The sequence below is a fragment of the Mandrillus leucophaeus genome, unplaced genomic scaffold (assembly GCF_000951045.1).
Source record: "Mandrillus leucophaeus isolate KB7577 unplaced genomic scaffold, Mleu.le_1.0 Scaffold76, whole genome shotgun sequence".
Classification (NCBI taxonomy): Eukaryota; Metazoa; Chordata; class Mammalia; order Primates; family Cercopithecidae; genus Mandrillus; species Mandrillus leucophaeus.
The window spans coordinates 2,317,534-2,330,374 of record NW_012108252.1 but is presented as its reverse complement, the minus strand read 5'-3'; the positions used below and the strand labels follow the sequence as shown (position 1 = coordinate 2,330,374).

Sequence of the window (12,841 nt, the reverse complement as noted above, 5' to 3'; positions counted from 1 at the left end):
AACACAGCTGCCATTATGATAGGTACAACTATTATTATATTTGAACACAATTCAATTAACAAATATTCTAAGGAATGTATTGGGTCTCAAAGTGGGGGAAATACAGGACTTCATTTAATCTCACAAAACTTCTGAGAAAGGTGTAACAGTTCCCATTTACAAACTGGAAAACAAACCCAGAAATTTAAGTAACTTGCTGAAACAAATGGTGGAGACAAGATTAAAATCCAGATCTTTTCGGTTCAAAAGCTCTTAATTGGGCCGTATGTTCCTGAGCAACTCATTTCCATGATCCGTACCTCATAGCCTCAGCCTTGCGCCCACTGCTGAGGAACCCTCTGGTTCCAAGTCTGTTATGGTTTCTAACATTTTCTGGATTTCCCCAGTGATTTACAAGCTATTGTGCAACAACTAGAGAATAATCTTCTTCCGGATTTGTTCTGTCTGAAAATATCAGCCTAGAGGCTTAAACACTGTAATAAAAAGGTCTGAGGTAGTTATGTAAATAAGATACATGTGAATAATTATAGAAAGCTTGGTTTGAAAAAGATGAGTAATTTACCCTTGAGGTTGGGGAAGAAATGCCCAGGAAGTTTGAATAAGAAAGGATATGAAAAACTTTAAGTGAGGTAATTCAGGCTTTTCCTCTTTGCTTCATTTTTTCGGGCAGACATATTGGAAAATAAATGCATTCCAAAGCAGGGAAGTTACCATTAAACTGTTCCATTGTGGACAGGTGACAAAGCTCAGCCTTCTCTCTCAACACCCCACAGAACAATTCTAACCTGTGGATGCAGATGATTCAGACTGAACTCTTTATAACGTGGGTTTGTAAGGCCAGAAAAGAAGGGTTATATTTCCACTCATGAGGATACGGAGCAAGGAAAAAGCAAACAATATCAAAAGTGCTTCTCCCTGTGCCTTCAGTAAACACTCAATAGATGTTTTGGACTTGTTGGCTAATTAAAAAGCATTTTGATAGGCTCTTGTCATTAAACAAATACTAATTATAGCTTCTCCTGTACTCTGGGCAATACATAAAACCAGAAATGATCATCTCAGTTCATGAGATGCCAGATGAGCCCTGCGCAGAGTGAGGAAGTTGTCCTGTGTGATTTCTACCCTCTGATCGGCAAACCTCTGGAAGAGGATTTTTTTTCACAAATCGTCCATTTTATGTCCTGTACTAATGTATTCATTCTCGAGTCTCCTTCCCCTCAAAACATACATTTTACAATCCTTATAAATGTTCAGACATACTGGGTAATGCCTTGACAAATCTTTGTAGTTAGCAAAATATTGGAAACCACCTACATGATTGAGAAACACAGAGGTAATTCTATCAGAAGAGGGGTTGGCAACTGTGGGCCCACAGCCTGTTGCCTATTTTTGTAAATAAACTTTTACTGGAACACAGCCTTATTGGCTCATTTATGTATTGTCTATGGCTGCTTTCTTTCTTTCTTTTTTTTCAGACGGGGTCTCACTCTGTCGCCCACGCTCAAGTGCAGTGGCACTATCTCAGGTCACTGCAACCTCCACTTCCCAGGCTCAAGTGATCCTCCCTCCTCAACCTCTGAAGTAGTTGGGACCACAGGTGCACACCACCATACTGGGCTAATTTTTTGTATTTTTTGTAGAGATGGGGTTTCGCCATGTTGCCCAGGCTGGTCTTGAACTCCTGGACTCAAGTGATACGCCTGCATGGCTGCTTTCTTAATTAACACTGAGACTACATTTTAGGCCTGCAAAGCCTAAAATATTTACTATCTGGTCCTTTATAGAAACTGCCAAACCTTGTGATTTAAAATGCATTAACATTTCAAATAACATAGCAAAATACTTCTTTTAGAATAAGCTTTAAAAAATGCAAAGTATAACGTTTTATGTACAGTATAATCACAGTGACATAAAACAAATGAAAGTTGGTCTAGAAAAGAGACCAGAAATGCTCAGCATTTGGACTGGTGTGGTAGAATGACGGGTGATTTCCCTCCCACCCAACCTGTGTTTCACAATTTTTAAAAATGACCTTATGTTTCTAATAGAAGACACTAGACCTCACTTTGAAAGCTCTTTGAGTTCACATCTCCATCTGGTACACAGTGGGCGTGACTAAATGCAGTGGCGTATCCCCCTTGGCCCCTCCCCACAAGTGTGCTGAGGCAGGAGCAGGAAGCCCTGGTAAGTACCTTATGCTCATCCCGAAGGTGGCAGTCCAGTTCCTCCGTGTGCTTGGTCTCATAGTAGCAGAGCTGGCATTTGTAAGGTTTCAGTTCATTGTGCTTTTCTATATGTTGCTGGAGGCTCTCATCACTGGAGCAGGTGAAGGTACACTTATCACAGCGGAAAACTACTCCCTGCAAGTATTTGGACAGTTTGGATCGGCAAACTTCAATGGGGACGACGCGTTCTTCTGTGGAAACAAATTGAATGGAAAGATGGGAAATTTTACTGATGGCAAAGCAGATGTTCTTTCTTTGGAATGTAAGAAGAAACTCACCCAATCTTGCTGCTTCTCATGGATCTGGTTCCTTGAACTGACACACATGCACACTGCCCCTCCCTTAACCCCCAAACAACATATTCCTCGGGAATGAGAGGGTGTTTTTAAGACCAAAAGCTTCTTTGTGTACTCAGTACCCAGAATGACCTACAAATAGAGGTGGGGCGGGCTAGTAGGTGCTTGCTAATTCCTGAATGGAGGTGATTAAGGCAAGGGGGAGGAATGGAAGTAGCTGCAATTTTTACCAACACTAACGATTGCTGACAATAACCATTAGCATGCCTTCCTTCCTCAGCAAGTGTAACTGAGGCTGGACTTGCAGATGTTTTCAAGGGGGAAAGAAACTGACATTCACCAGGCACCCATGTGCTGGTACCTTTCTATCAGCGACTTCAGGAGCCTGGAGTTACTCTCATTTTTACAAATAAGTACAAATGGGTAACAGAGTCTTCAAGCAACTCTCCAAAGGTCACAGACATTTGGCAAAGCAGAGATGTGAAACCAGGTCTGCTTAACTGTAAATCTATTATTTCTCACTATTTCCAATTCCATTCTCATTTCCCCTCCTAAGGTATTCTCAGAGACTCTTCCCTCCTTTTGAAACTAAGGTGATTTCTCATCTAATATTAAGTCTGAAAGCAAACCTGTACACTTTCGTTCACTAAAACTCCAACTCCACCTATGAAGAGCTCACAAATGAAATGACTGCAGGCAACAATCGCGGGGGGGTGGGGTTGCGCAGGAGACATGGAGGATTTGTGTCTTTTTAGACAGTCTGTAATCTGATTGTCAGAGGGAAAAAATAAAAGAGAGAGAGGATTTGGGTGCTTTTCCCGTTAACATACCAAATGCTGTAGGGCTGGAAATGTGTGTGCTTGTTTATTTTGCACTCTCTCACCCTTGTGTTTAACTGCTCAAATTAAATTTCACACCAGTCTGCCCAGAGTATCAGCGCACACGCCAGATATCCATAACTGGGATAAAATTAAAATCTGTGCTATTTATGCAAGAATCAAATATAGCGTGTGTTTTCATGCTGTGTCTGGATTTCAGAAGACTCAGAAAGTTTACAAATGGACGCACACAACATATACTTATATTATTTAGAAACAGCAATGTATTATTAAGTCAAGAAAGCATGATTTATTCCCAGAGTCACTGAATAGCAACATTTCCAGGGCATTGGTACGTTGTGCGCCGATGCGACTCACTCTTCAGAGTCCTCCCTTTGTTGTTGGCCAGTGTGCAGGCCCTAGGGAATTTCTTCCCCACCCAACGTCATGCCTTAGTCTCAACCACAACACTCTGATTGTAGGGCAGTCACTGCCTTGCGAGTCCTTGAATGCAGCGATTAATCGGCCAGCGAAATGCTGGGCAGAGGAAGCGTGGAAGGTGGTATCTGCAACATACTCCCTGGAGCTCTAATGCATGTTATTTTCCCTATACAAAGAATCAGTTGCTTACTTAGAAATATAAATATTTTTAAACCCAAGTATAGCAGACAGCTAAGAAACACATGATTATAATGTAATCCACACATTTTTTTAGAATAGCAACTGTTTAAGTCCTCTAACCATTCAGTTGTATGGTTTGGTGTAAACGGAGAAAAAAAATGCTTTGGCATAAACTAGTAAATCTTAAGGAGCTCATGCTAGGATATTCTATTCCTGTAACCCAGGGTTTCTAAAAAGTAGCGTTATTGAGATTTTGGGACAGGATAATTCCTTGTTGTGGGGAACCAGCCTGTGCATTGTAGGATGTTTAGCAATAACTGTGGCCTCTACCCACTAGGTGTCAAAAGCACCCCTTTCTCTCCAGCTGTGACAACCAAAAATGCTGCCGACTAACACACTCTGGGGAGGCAAAACTGACCTCAGTTGAGAATCACTGCTCTAAGCAAAGTGCCAGGCATTACCTGCAACTACGCTGGGTAAGGCACTCATGGACAGAACCCATGAACAAGCTGGTGTCAACAGCAAGAGATGGGGCATGCAGGCTGAACTGGGGGAACTGCCCCCATGCTGGGGACATGCCTTTAGACCTTAGGAGCTCATGGGAAGTGTTGACACGAACTTTACTGGCATCTTCCTTGGGACTGCATCCCCTTTGCTCTCTCTACATTTTTGTTCCTGATTTATATGTTATTATCTCTACTGCTTCTACTCTCACTCTTTGGCTTTGCCCTGTCCTGCCTGCCTTGGTTCTGTTGACCTCTGCAGTGATGAAGAACAGCCGGGTATCATTTTTCATATAATGATGTCCCGCACGCCTCAAAGATAGTCATTCAGTGACTCTCCAGTCTTCACTTCTCCACAATTAATAATCAGTTCTTTCAAACTTTTTTTATGAGTCTCCTTTTCAATTCCTCTACCACTTAGGTTGGTTTTCTTTGCAGTTTCCAATTTCACTATGTGTGTCCAAGTGAATTTTACACAAAGTCATGAACAGTCAGAATAATACTCTGAAGTTCAAGTAATTATTCATGTGAACACCACTGCAGTCTATTCGGTGCTCACAATGGTTCAAGCACCGTTAGGTGTTCTGTTCCTGACATAACTTTTTATTCGCATGACACCCTGCAAAGTCAGTTCTGTTTTCTTCAGTTTGTTGATGTGGAAACTGAGAACTAATCAATGTAGCTACTTCCTCAAAGTTACACCTCTGGTTCAGCAGAAAGTTGTGACATAGGAACACAGGTCTTCTGATCCCTGCCAGGGCCCTCCTCCTGCACCCCTGATAAGAACTCTCCAGTCTGTGTGTGTGTGCTTATAAGCTTTTCATTTATAATATTTAAAAAATGCAAACGCTACAGATTTCTAAGGTAACCCTTTATGTCGGAATGTCTTTCAAGCACCTTCTACAGTTGAGGTAAGGGTCAAATCCCTGCTTAACTTAATCTGAAATCTAGAACTTCCCATTTCCAAACTAAGACATTGCCAGTCTACCAAATCTCTTCATTATGTGAGTTTTTACTAATATATTAATTTTAGAAAAAAGTTAGCTTTTTCCCCTTTCTAAAAACATGGTTAACATGACCAAGATAAAAATAAAAAAAGACAGACTTTAAAAGGTGGGCAAACGACTGACAGTGTTTTCTGAATGAGGTCATTCATTCTTGAGGCAAACGAAGGACATAAAAGTTAAAAACTGGAATGGTTCCAGGTATAGACTGGGCTCTCCCTTGGTTACAGAAGCTCAGTGCTTAGGGTTTTTTCTATGGGGGCAGTGACAACTGTGGGTCTTTTTGACTTCACACCTCTCAAAATTACCTTGGGTGAAAACTCAAGGCCTGAATCACACTCATTGTGACTCAGCTTCTAGCACTGGCTGCAAAAATATTATGACTTCACCAGTTCGACTACAAGATGGATTGTGTCTCTCATCTCCTCCTACTCAAAAGATGCTTGGTGCTACAGCAGGACACAAAACCAAAGAGGCTGGGCCTGAGAGTAATGTCACATTGAAGCACATGTGTACTAAGGTGCAACAAGAGCTGAGAATAGCATGCTTTCAAGCCTCCATGGAGGTCAGTGGAAAATTCTGCACAGTGGCAATACAGAGGGTTCACTTCTGCTCACATTGGCGAGAAACCACACCACTGCAGAGCCCAGATTCATCTAGTAAAAATCCTTCCTGAAAGGCACACTACAACACAGGTGGGTTTCCTTCCCAGAACATGCCAAGTCTACACGAAGCAATGAGATGTGAAGTTCTTTACTCCACCAAAGCTTTGCATGCAAATTGCACCAAAGCGAAGAAGTGACAAAGTCTGAGTATTAGAGAAAACTATGAAGAAAATAACATTATTTTTAAATTATCAATCATCCCAAAATGTAGCCATAAACAGATACACATAAACACAAGCAAAACAGTTCCTGGTAGGAAGTATGAGGTTTTGATGTTAGCCAGGCTGCCATCCTCAAGCTAGAAGGAACTGGAAATTGTACCTCTAACTCTATCAGGCAAAGGTATTTGGGGAAGTTGAAAGGAAACATGTAATTTCACTGAATAAAATTAAAGATTGGCAATCTCACTGTAAACTTTATTCTCAAGAAAAGTGACACTGATCAGACAAGTTAGGGGAGACTACCTCCGTTCCCAAGGCTCCCACTTGCAAGGTTCAGATTCAGCATTTGTCTACATATTAGGAAACAGAAACTTTAAGTTAATATGCCAATTAAAGACCCATAGCAGTGATTTCATGGTTCCAAAATTACAATGTAAGTATTTAGCAAAACTGTGTTTCATGCCTAAAATCTGTGGCCAGTTTTTAAGGCTCACTATGGATGTACAAGATACACACATATGGGCAAAGCTATGCATGAAACATTGTGCTTTCAATGGTGATCAACTCAATAGGAATACCCTCATAAAACTATTTATTCACCTGTTTTTTTGTCTCTCTTCTCATTCAAGTTCAAATTCCTTCAGTGCAGAAACCTTGCCTGACTCTTCATGGCTGTATCCCTACAGCTTGAAACAATGCTAGAGCTGTCTCCTCCAGCTGCCCAAGATGCCAAGAGAAAAAAAGGCCAAGGGGAAGAAGATGGCCTTGGCTCCTGCTGTCATGAAAAAGCAGGAGGCCAAGAGGGTGGTGAATCCCCTGTTTCAGAAAAAGCTTAAGAATGTTGGCATAAGACAGGACCCCCCGCCCCAAAGGGACCTTAGTCCCTTTGTCAAATGTTCCCACTACTTCTGGCTATAGTAGTAAAGGGCTACCCTAGAAGCAGCTCCAAATGACTCCCGTGATTAACCAGTTCACCCATGACTTGGACCCCTAACAGCTCTCAACTGCTTAAGCTGGCTAGAGACAAAACAAGAGAAGAAGACTGTTGGCCTGGGTTGAGAAGAAAGCTGCCAGCAAAGGGAATGTCCCCACAAAGAGGCCACCTGTCCTTCCAGCAGGAGTTAATACTCTTACCAGCTCGGTAGAGAACAAGAAAGCTCAACCAATGGTGACTGCACATGATGTGGATCCCATGGAGCTGGCTGTCTTCCTGCTTGCCCTGAGTCCTAAGAAGGGAGTCCCCTACTGTATTGTCAAGGGGATGGACAAATTGGGGTGTCTAGTCCACAGGGAGATCTGCACTACTGTTGCCTTCACACATGTTAACTTGGAAGACAAAGGCACTTTGGCTAAGCTGGTGGAAGCCATCAGGACCAATTACAATGACAGATATGATGAGATCCCACATCACCGTGGAGGCAAGGTCCTTGGTCCAAAATCTGTGGCTTGTACTGCCAAGCTGTAAAAGGCAGAGGCTAAAAAACTTGCCACTAACCTGGGTTAAATGTATACTGTTCAGTTTTCTGTACATAAAAATAATTTAAAAATCTCCTTCAAAAAGCCAAAAACAAAATATGCTGGCATATAGTGGGTGTTCAATAAATATCTGTTGCACGAATGAAAACCTATCAAAAGTCCTACCACTGACTTCATCCTTGAAACAGAAGTTCAGGGCTTAATTTTTCCCTAGTTAAACTCATCACATCGTGGTCAATCTCACCAAATATTGATCTGACCTAAGTTCCTATTTCCTGAATGAGATGGGTCTACCAATCCTTTGCTTCAACCTTTGCTAAATTAGTATTCAATAAGCGTCTCATCAGTAACCTGATCAGAATTTGTCCTGGCTTCCCATCTGTCTCCTGACTAAAGTTCCAACTTCTATATTAGTATCCAAGTACTTCGTACTTTGGCCAGAACGTACTTCTCTGGTATGCTTCCTATTCTCTTCAGGACACCGGAAATGTCTAATACCATTCTGCAAATATATGTTGCTTCCACTGATCTGAGTAGTTTATTAAATTGTCTCTTCCCTCGTGTAGTGGGTTGAAGAGTATCCCCCATAAACTTAAGTCTACCTGGAACCTCAAAATGAGACTTTATTGGTACACAGGTTCTTTGCAAATGCAATCAGTTAAGGCCACACTAGATTAGGGTGGGCCCTAAATCCAATGACTGGTGTTGTTATAAGAAGAAAAGAGGGTACAAAGAGATACACATAGGGAAGAAGGCTCTATGAACATGGAAACAAAGATGGGAATGATGTAGCTATAAGCCAAGTAATGTCAAGGAACCCCGGGAGCCATCAGAAGCTAGGAAAAGGCAAAGAAGGATCCTTCTCTTGTGCCTTCAGAGGAAACATAGCTCTGCCAACACCTTGATTTCAGATTTCTAGCTTCCAGAACTGTGAGAGAATACATTTCTGTTGTTTTAATCCACACAGTTGGTGGTCACTTGTTACAATAGCCCTTTTAAACTAATACACCCTGCCTTAAGTCTTCTCTGCCTGTTGAAATGTTATCATAGATCAGTTTGAAAGCCACTCCTCTCTACCACAAACAGAAATAAACCTCCTAGGTACCCGTCACTCACTGTCTTGTGTATACTATGCATATGCTCATCTCTGAGGAGAGTGGGTACTGGATCTTATGTTCCCCATTTTGCCCAAAGAACCAAGCATAGTGTGTTATGTAACAAGCAAATAATGAATGCTTGCTGAACACATGAGTAAACATCATACTATCTTTTGCTGTGGCCAACATAAATCACTGATTAGTTCACATTCAGATTTCCCACGAGCGAAGGAGATTCTCTCCCTACTTAAATATATCAATTTATACAGACAAAAAGCAATGGAAACTCTATTTTTGCCAGCAGTAGCTCTGTCTCTGGGCCAGTTCAGAAGTTGGTTTTCTTGCTTTTCATCCCACATACTTTAATTAACTAAGACCTCAGAAAGATCTTGTACTGTGGACCTGAGAGACCAAGGATGTCATGGATAGAGCAAGAAGAGGAAAGTTGCAGAAGGAGCCACATCTTGTTACTTTGAGATCAGCCTCAATACAAAATTGCAAGGCAGACACTCAACCCTGTCTCTCAACTTGTTAAGGTCAGCTTCCTACTGAGCTGCCATTTTGAGTAGAGATGGACACCAAAGCCAGGCTGGGACACAGATGGTTGACACGGCTGTGTCCTGCCTGTGGATCCATGGACTTCCTCTGTGACCTCAAGACCGTCTGATAATTCTGTCCTTGAACCCAGCTGCCACAGCTACTAGAACACTCAATAGGGTGACACTACCTCTCTCAGCGTGAGAGAGTGATGCCTGGTGGGTAAAGGCAAGAGCTGTGGGTCAGACAAGCCTGAGTTTAAATCCCAGCTGGATTACTTATTAGAGATTTCATGTTCGTCAACTTGTAAGCCTTTCTGAATCTATTTATTTCCTCATCATGGGGGACAACAGTCATCCACCACACAGGGTTTTGTGAGAATTCTATAAAATGACATACTGTAAAGCACTTAGTACAGTACCTGCTAGGCAAGCAACCGGCAACAGTAACCAGTGTTGTTATTATTGTTAATGTTATTATTACTATTCATCCTCAAATGCTCATGTTCATTTCAGATGGATGTTTTCTGACCTTGATAAGCACTCTGAAAATGATCTTTACAAGTAAACAGAAGAGACCACAAATAACCAGTGACAGGTAATGTGATGAGACATGGGATCAAAGGACTGCGATTGACTGCTTACCAGTTGGATGACTGTGGGTGAGTGATTCCAGCTCTCATGGGCCCTGCAAAACTTACTATTGTATTTATGGCGGGCACAATAAACACTACATTATACACTGTCCCCTTCAGGAAAATCTGCCAGACAAATTTCTGAAAATTTCCTGAACAACATTTCAAAAAAGTCTAACAAGCACTTGAAATCTGGTTGCTACTGTGGTTTTCTTTTCTCCCATGGTAGGCAAGGAATCTCAGGGCCAAATCTGCAGCCCACTGTGAACAAGTGCATGGCACCTCACAGTATCCACTGGGTATCCAAACTCTCAGCTAGCTTTTTCATACTTAGAGGTGAACTTTCCATTAGTTTCTTCTTATTTTGCATTTACCCCAATTTCCTCATTTGTTTTTAATCCTATAGTTCTGCAGACAAAGGTTCTTAAAACCTTTGTGAAATGAAGTAGATGGGAAATAAGTACATTAAATTATAAAAGAAATAGTTTGTCTCAATCTCAAGTTTCACACGCGTACAAGGGGAATAGAGCAATCGTATCCTTCACAATGTTGCTGGAAGATGAAGTGAATGTGGGTGTAAGTGGCACTTTGTTGAGGGTAGAACATGATGGGAGTATTTGTGGTCATAGTGTTTAATCTCTCTTTGCTTCCCCGCTTCTTGTGTTCTCAGCTCAGGGAGGGAAAGTCATTGAGCTCGTTAGGCATCAAAGCTCTGTTCCTGCCAGGCAGCAATATGGGAAAAGAAAGGAACCAACCACAGAAAGTGAAGATTCACCGTGTCTGTTTGCTCGGCAGCAGCCCTGCTGATGGCCCCTTACCAAGCTGTGATAGGGCACAGAGCCACCACAACACATGGGCTGGGGGACCGGAAGCCAGGTGACTGAGGCGGAACACCAGGCGGGACCACTCGGGCCAAGAATTCCTGCCTAAATGTTCCTATGCTGCTTCTCCCAGCTTGCAGGTGGACATCCTAGCCAGCAACGATCTCATGTCTCATTAGAGTGCAAGGGGGAGGAGGGAAATCTGTGTGTGTTAAATGTCCAGCCTTCCACTGAGTTTGCACAGACATTTGTGTGTCACAAATGTACTGGCCAAAGGCAATGGCTCAGGGAAAATGTGAAGTGTGTTGCAAATGGCTCCCAAATACCCAGCATTTCAGAGTGAGTGACATCTCAGCAAGACAACAGATGACACTCATTGCTTTTGAGGTCTATGTGACACACATTGAAAGGCTTTCTAAGGTCAGAAGCAAAGGAATGAAGATAGGAGGGAAGAGGATGAAAAGAAGGGATGGAGAGAAAGAATGAAGTAGATGGAAAGATCAGTTAGAAACACCAATCAAGACTGGCAATGAGCACCCCACTAATCTTTTTCTATCCACCTGTGGCTTGAATCTTTTCAGGACAAAACAAGTTCTACATAACACATTTTTCCTTCCAATGCAGAGGAAGCCTGTTGTTTAACAATGTTTTAATTGACCAAGGGTAAACGCAACTCTAAGAAAGACCGAAGTGGACTCAAAAGAAGTATCACTGTTTATCAGCAGGAACCAACATTTATGGAACAGTCATTATGCATCCATTATGAAAAACCACTGGACACTTTACCCATTATCTCATAGGTACAATCATCTCTTTTAATGGATGGAGAGGTTAAACACAGTAGGCTCTAAAACCAGAATTTAAATCCAAAGCCCATGGATTTTCTGATTATTATTAGAATATATAATAGAGACTATTATTAGAATGCATAATATACATTATCTTAAAGAATTCTCTCTCCCTCCAACCATTTCAAGGGAAGTTCCACGTTCTGCTTTGGAAATCATTTTGGTCTTCTTGAAAGAATCTCTCATAGTCATAGAGCTCTTCACATTTCACATTTGCTTTCACCCACCCATTTTGTTTCTTGTTCATTCCTTCTACGCAGTCTACGCAAGGCTGTGGGTGGCAGAATTTTCAGAATGTACAAATCCGCCATGCTGGGAAGCCCTACAGAAATGTTCACTGCAGAATCCATCACCTTTGCCTCCCTCCAGGTGAAGGAAATACACCCAGCAGGAAGGTGTTTTTACCCTGTTGGCTGTCACTGTGGTTATCACTATGGTTTCTTGCCTGAAGATAAGGTGAGGAACAAGGCACAGGTGCTACTGCCACTCTGAGACAGCATCCCTAGAAGGCCGTCTCTGCTGCCTGCCCACCCCCTGCATCCAAGAAAACCAAGTGAGAAAGGTTACCTCGGTGCAGCACGATGTGGTCAATCATGTTGCGCTTGTATTTGGTGTGATAGAGGCAGAGAGGACAGCGAAGATCTTTGGGGCCCTCCTCGGGAACCGCTGAGTGCCCAGCTTCCACATGCATAGTAAAAGCAGATCTAGGAGAGAGATTGGGGAGAGAGGTAATGTGTGTAACCAGGGATCACTGCATTTTCACATTTCCTGCTGGCAAACCTGTTATATATGTCCAAGTGCGGCTCTCCTGCTTGCGGGGCTAAAAAAAAATCTGTTAATCATGTTTGTTGACCACCCAGAAACTTGGTCATTCAACTGATATCTGAACACTGTCAAATGGTGGTAACTTCTTTCCGGAAACTGTGCCCTGGGCTGGGTTCAGAGCCTAGTTTGAAAAGAAACAAATTCCCCAAACACCTTATTCCTTTTTTTTTTTTTTTTTTGAGACGGAGTCTTGCTCTGTCGCCCAGGCTGGAATGCAGTGGCACAATCTCAGCTCACTGTAAGCTCCGCCTCCTGGGTTCATGCCATTTTCCTGCCTCAGACTCCCAAGTAGCTGGGTCTACAGGCGCTC

At 42.3% G+C, this 12,841-nt stretch overlaps 1 protein-coding gene and 1 pseudogene across 1 annotated transcript in view; one reads left to right on the top strand and one right to left on the bottom strand.

The window, feature by feature from the left end:
* Positions 1-12,841, bottom strand: part of ZNF462 (zinc finger protein 462) — a 157,709-nt gene that overhangs the window by 25,455 nt on the left and 119,413 nt on the right. Inside the window, exons 9-10 of the mRNA XM_011966367.1 lie at positions 12,274-12,410; positions 2,193-2,416 (exon numbers count right to left, since the gene is read on the bottom strand). Of these exons, the coding sequence (XP_011821757.1) occupies positions 2,193-2,416; positions 12,274-12,410 (361 nt within the window). The remainder of the gene's footprint in view (positions 1-2,192; positions 2,417-12,273; positions 12,411-12,841) is intronic.
* Positions 7,020-7,797, top strand: LOC105529267 (annotated as a pseudogene).